Genomic DNA, 6000 nt, shown 5'->3' on the forward strand with positions numbered 1-6000 from the left:
TTCTGCGCCTCTCGACAGGTATTTTGGCCACTCCTCATGAGCAAACTGCTCCAGTTGTCTCGTGTGTGAAGGTTGCCTTTTCCAGACGCCATGTTTCAGCTCTTTCCAAAAATGCTCAATAGGATTTAGGTCAGGGCTCATAGAAGCCACTTCAGAATAGTCCAATGTTTTCCTCTTAGCCATTCTTGGGTGTTTTTAGCTGTGTGTTTTGGGTCATTATCCTGTTGCAAGACGCATGACCTGCGACTGAGACCAAGCTTTCTGACACTGGGCAGCACATTTCTCTCTAGAATTCCTTGATAGTCTTGAGATTTCATTGTACCCTGCACAGATTCAAGACACCCTGTGCCAGATTCAGCAAAGCAGACACAGAACATAACAGAGCCTCCACCATGTTTCACAGTAGGGACAGTGTTCTTTTCTTCATATGCTTCATTTTTCCGTCTGTGAACATAGAGCTGTTGTGCCTTGCCAAAAACTTCCATTTTTTGTCCCATCTGTCCATAGGACATTCTCCCAGAAGCTTTGTGGCTTGTCAATATGTAGTTTGGCAAATTCTAGTCTGGCTTTTTTATGATTTTTTCTCAACAATGGTGTTCTCCTTGGCCGTCTCCCATGAAGTCCACTTTGGATCAAACAACGACGGATGGTGCGATCTGACACTGATGTTCCTTGAGCTTGAAGTTCACCTTTAATCTCTTTAGAAGTTATCCTGGGCTATTTTGTTACCATTCGCATCATCCGTCTCTTTGATTTGTCATCAATTTTCCTCCTGCGGCCACGTCCAGTGAGGTTGGCTACAGTCCCATGGATCTTACATTTCTGAATAATATGTCCAACTGTAGTCACAGGAACATCAAGCTGCTTGGAGATGGTCTTATAACCTTTACATTTAACATGCTTGTCTATAATGTTCTTTCTAATCTCCTGAGACAACTCTTTCCTTTGCTTCCTCTGGTCCATGTTGAGAGTGGTACACACCATGTCACCAAACAGCACAGTGAGTATCTGTAGCCCTATATACAGGCCTACTGACTGATTACAAGATTGTAGACACAACTTGATTTAACATGTCCCTTTTGTCACATTATTTTCAGGGGTTCCATCATTTCTGTCCAGGCCTATTTCATGAGTTTAATTTTTTAAAAATTCTATGGAAGCAGAAAAGCAATGTCTGACTTTCATCTGTTCATTTTCATAGATTTTTAATTTATTATTACTTTTGTCAGATTCAAGTTATTTCTGTGACCATTGTGGGTTTTTCTTTCATTAAATGAGGGGTACCAACAATTTTGACCACGTGTGTATACACAGTACACACAGGTGACAGCGATATATATAGGGGGTATATACATATACACAGGTGACAGCGGTATATACAGGGGGTATATATACAGTATACACAGGTGACAGTGGTATATATACTGTATATATACCGCTGTCACCTGTGTATACTGTATATATACCCCTTATACACAGGTGACAGCGGTATATACAGGGGGCATACACATACAGTACACAGAGGTGACAGCGGTATATACAGGGGGCGTACACATACAGTACACAGAGGTGACAGCGGTATATACAGGGGGCGTACACATACAGTACACAGAGGTGACAGTGGTATATACAGGGGCGTACACATAGGTGACAGCGGTATATACAGGGGGTGTACACATACAGTACACAGAGGTGACAGCGGTATATACAGGAGGCGTACACATACAGTACACAGAGGTGACAGCAGTATACACAGGGGGTATATATACCAGGGCTGTGGAGTCGGAGTCGGAGTTAGTTTTGGTTGGAGTAGGAGTCGATAGAAATGTACCGACTCCAGCTTTAAAAAAAATGTATTAATATTTCATAATTGAACTTTCATATGAATTTTATAAATGTTACTCAAATATATATGTTCTATCAAACTATGAACAACAGTGATAAGCAGTTCTGCTGGAGATATAGACATTTCTTACTTCTTGTGTGTCACTGTTCTCCACTGCCCTTATCTAATCTTATACTTGGTTAACCTCATGCTGCCCCAACCCCCCTACTTACAAATGTATGAAACTGAAAGTGAAAATGTGTTGCAAATTCTTAGTAGTAAAGCTCCTCCTCTAGACTAGATGTTTACTAGGTGTGCGTCTTCCAAGCATCTCACAGCTGCTACTCAGAAGAGGAAGACTTTAAGAAGTATTATCCTTTCAACAAACTTTGCATCAGTTAACTGTGAGTACATGAGGAATAACAGTATTACTGACCACTATATCAGTTGTACGACCTGGCAATAATTTTGTACAATTGTTTTTAGGAAAAACAATTGTCATTTGGATTGTGAATGCAGAATTAAAAACTTGAGAATGTCAAAGAAGCGTCACATTAAATCAGCTGTATTTGAACATTTCACCATCACTCAAGATAGAAAACATTATGTCTGTCAGTGTATGACAAATGATCCAGACAAAAACAAATGCTGTGAAGCCAAGATCAGTGCATATTCAGGCAAAGATAAAAATGCTCCTACCAGAGCTTCTAATCTAAAGAGACATTTACAGCGCTTTCACCCAGAAGTACTGAAAGCAGTGGATGAGAAAGACTGCATCCAAACCAATGAACCAGTGCCCAGCTCTTCCGGCCAAACAAAGGAGCAGAGAACTTTGCAGCCATCAGTTGCAAGATATTTTGTCAGTGACAAAGTTACTGTGACAATGACAGTAGATACATTTAAAACACAGATCATAGAGCTTGTTGTAAAGGATAGTGTGCCTATTTCATTATTTTCACGACCAGCTTTTATGTGTCTGAATGGGGAAATGGCCCGCAAGCTTGGTGTTTCTCTGGAGAGAGAGAGTATTAGAAAATTAGTAATCGAAGAAGCTTTTAAACAAAAGGAAGAACTTAAAAAAACTCTCAAGGGACGCTTTCTGTTTCTTAAAATGGATGCCTGCACACGTCACAGAGTGAACTATTTTGCCATCAATGTCCGATTTGTTTGTGACAAAAATGAAATGGTTACCAAGACATTGGCAGTAAAAGACACCAAAGCTCATCACACCAGTGAGTTTCTCCAGGTCTTGGTGGAAAAGGTTCTGCAAGACTATGAACTTAAAAAAGAGCAAGTTCTTTCTGTCGTAACTGACAATGCTTCAAATATGATAAGTACTATTAACCTAATGAATGAGAGTAATGATGGTGACCAGCAGCTAGAAGAACATTCTGGGTCCACAGACACAGAAATGTTTGAAATAGAGGAACACAGTATTGTAACTGAGGAGCAAACTGAAGTTGCTTCAGATGAACAGCAACATGATAGTTTAGATGATCTTGTTGAAACTGTGACAATCCGTTCTTTCATTCATCACATGCGCTGTGTTGTGCATACGCTACAGCTGGCTATAAGAGACAGTCTGCAAGAAGAACATGCTGCTGCACTGATTGGCAAGGTGAGAAAATTGGCTACTGTTGCCAGAACCCCTAAAGTTGACTCAATTTTGAAGAGACGTGCTGGAAAAGGGGCAATAATTGATCAAGCCACACGATGGGGCAGTACTTACTTAATGATTCAGCGCTTGGTTGAACTGAAAACCTTTCTTGTAGATATGGCTAACCCTCAACTGACGCTAAATGAAAGTCAGTGGAATCAGGTGACTGAGCTGGAAAAATTGCTAGAGCACCCATTTACAGTGACTAAAAAATGACAAGCAGAGGACTTAACTCCAGGTATCTTCTTAAAGGAGTGGAAGAACCTGATGTTTCGCCTGTCCCAAAGAGGAGGGTTAATTGCAAGTGGCATTGCTACATCAATGAAACAGAGAGAGGAGCTACTATTACAAAATAACATTCTTTTGGCAGCTGTTTATGTAGACCCAATGCATCGGATTCTTCTAGATGATCAACAGCTAACTAAAGGAAAAGAAGCTCTGTTTGAAATAGCAGTGAGGATGAAAGGGTTGCAGAACAGTCAGGAGGAACAAGAAGAATTTGGTCATCCTGCCACATCTTCACCCTCATCATCAACTGATGAAGAATTTAATTTCGAAAAATATTTGGATCACAAGTACCATGCAAAGCGTTCCCGCATAGAAGAAGAGTCATCCCCATCAAAGAACACAGCCAGTACATTTCAGCAGAATTTTTCATGTGCACTAAAAGAAATTGAGAAATATGACCGTTCATCAAAAATAACAGTGCAACAAGCGATTCCTCTGTATCCTGACATTGTCAGAGATGTTGCCCGAGTGGTTACTGCTTTGCCACCAACCCAAGTTAGTGTAGAGAGGTTGTTCTCTGCTCTCAAAATAATTAGATCAGATTTGAGGGCATCCATGAAGGAGGATCTGACAGAGGCAATACTTTTTCTGAGGACAAATTTATAGATTTCTTCTCATTAACTGCATAACAGTGTTTATTGCATATTTACTTACAAGAGTTTATAAAAGTTATTTGCTATATTCTAATTGTATTCTAATAAATATAGTTTTTGCTCTAAGTGGTCTGATTACTTATATGATGGTGAGAAACTGAATAAGCACGATGTTAATATTTTACAACAGTAAATTTATTGTTACGAATTGGCCATTTATGAAGGAGTCTGAGTCGGAACCTGATAAAATCCAGGAGTCGGAGTCGCAACTGTGGCTTACCGACTCCACAGCCCTGATATATACAGTACAAACAGGTGACAGCGGTATATACAAGGGGTGTATATATACAGTACACACAGGTGACAGCGGTATATACAGGGGGTATATACATACAGTAACACAGGTGACAGCAGGATATACAGGGGGTATATATACAGGTGACAGCGGTATATACATACAGTACACACAGATGAGTGGTATATACAGTATACAGGTGACAGCGGTATATACAGGGGGTGTGTGTGTATATATATATATATATATATATATATATATATATATATATATATATATATATACAGTATATACAGGTGACAGCAGTATATACGGGGGGTATATATACAGGTGACAGCGGTATATACAGGGTGTGTGTGTGTGTGTATATATATATATATATATATATATATATATATATATATATATATATATATATATATATACACAGTATACACAGGTGACAGCGGTATATACAGGGGGTATATATATATATATATATATATATACACACACAGTATATACAGGTGACAGCAGTATATACGGGGGGTATATATACAGGGGGTGTATATACAGTATACAGGTATCAGCGGTATATACAGGGGGTAGATATGTAGCACTGTATATACACCCAGCTGTCAGGCAGCAGACATGTGGCAGTGACAGCAGTAATGGCGGTGTTCTCCGCCGGCCCTTACCTTGGCTTTGCCGGCCTCCAGCTTCCTCTTCCTCTCCTGCTCCTCGCCGTCCATGCCGGCCCCTGCACACACAGCAATGCGCAGTGTTACCAGCGGCCGCTGCTCGCCCCCATTCTCCACGTAAACATTCGGCGCTCCGCAGTGACGTCACCAGCCCGCGCCGCCCCCTCCAGCGGCTGCAGAGCCCCCCGCTGTCACCTGCACCGCCCCCGGCACAGAGCGGGTCACAGCCGGGGCAGAGCTGTTGCCACACACCGCTCACTGCATGGGCTGACATCTACCCCGCGGTGGCTGATAACAGAGAGCAATCGACTGCACTCACCTGCGTAGAACATCTTAGTGACCACTCATACTGAGTCTCCCGGGTCTATGGAGATTTAACCCTTTCTGGCTGCAGCCATTTTTCTTTTTTTCCTCCCCTTCTTCCAAAAGCCATATTTTTTTACATTTTCCGCCCTCACAGCTGCACGGGGTTTTTTTTTTGCCCCGAGTTATAGTTTTTATTGATACCATTCTGGGGTAGATACAATATTTTTATGGCTTTTTATTTCCATTTTTTAGGCGGTATAGCAATAAAAAAAAACTAAAAATCAGCAATTCTGACATTTTGTTGTTTTTCTTCTTTACAGCGCCTTGAGGTTTAAATATAATAATTTTATATGTGG

The 6000-nt window shown here is 40.8% G+C and overlaps 1 protein-coding gene across 8 annotated transcripts in view; it reads right to left on the reverse strand.

The window, feature by feature from the left end:
* AKAP9 (A-kinase anchoring protein 9) overlaps positions 1-5513 on the reverse strand; it is a 200529-nt gene extending 195016 nt beyond the window's left edge. For 5 of the 8 annotated variants that reach the window (XM_073677395.1, XM_073677393.1, XM_073677394.1 and 2 more), the window contains exon 1: positions 5336-5512. In XM_073677395.1, the coding sequence (XP_073533496.1) occupies positions 5336-5389 (54 nt within the window). In that variant the 5' untranslated portion in view covers positions 5390-5512. Of the gene's footprint in view, positions 1-5335 lie in introns of all 8 variants that reach the window. The other 3 variants (XM_073677388.1, XM_073677390.1, XM_073677392.1) reach the window with 1 other exon arrangement.
* Between the last annotated feature and the right edge of the window lie 487 nt (positions 5514-6000).

Source organism: Phyllobates terribilis, unplaced genomic scaffold (genome assembly GCF_046119375.1).
Source record: "Phyllobates terribilis strain yellow unplaced genomic scaffold, ASM4611937v1 Scaffold_4__5_contigs__length_816908805, whole genome shotgun sequence".
Classification (NCBI taxonomy): domain Eukaryota; kingdom Metazoa; phylum Chordata; class Amphibia; order Anura; family Dendrobatidae; genus Phyllobates; species Phyllobates terribilis.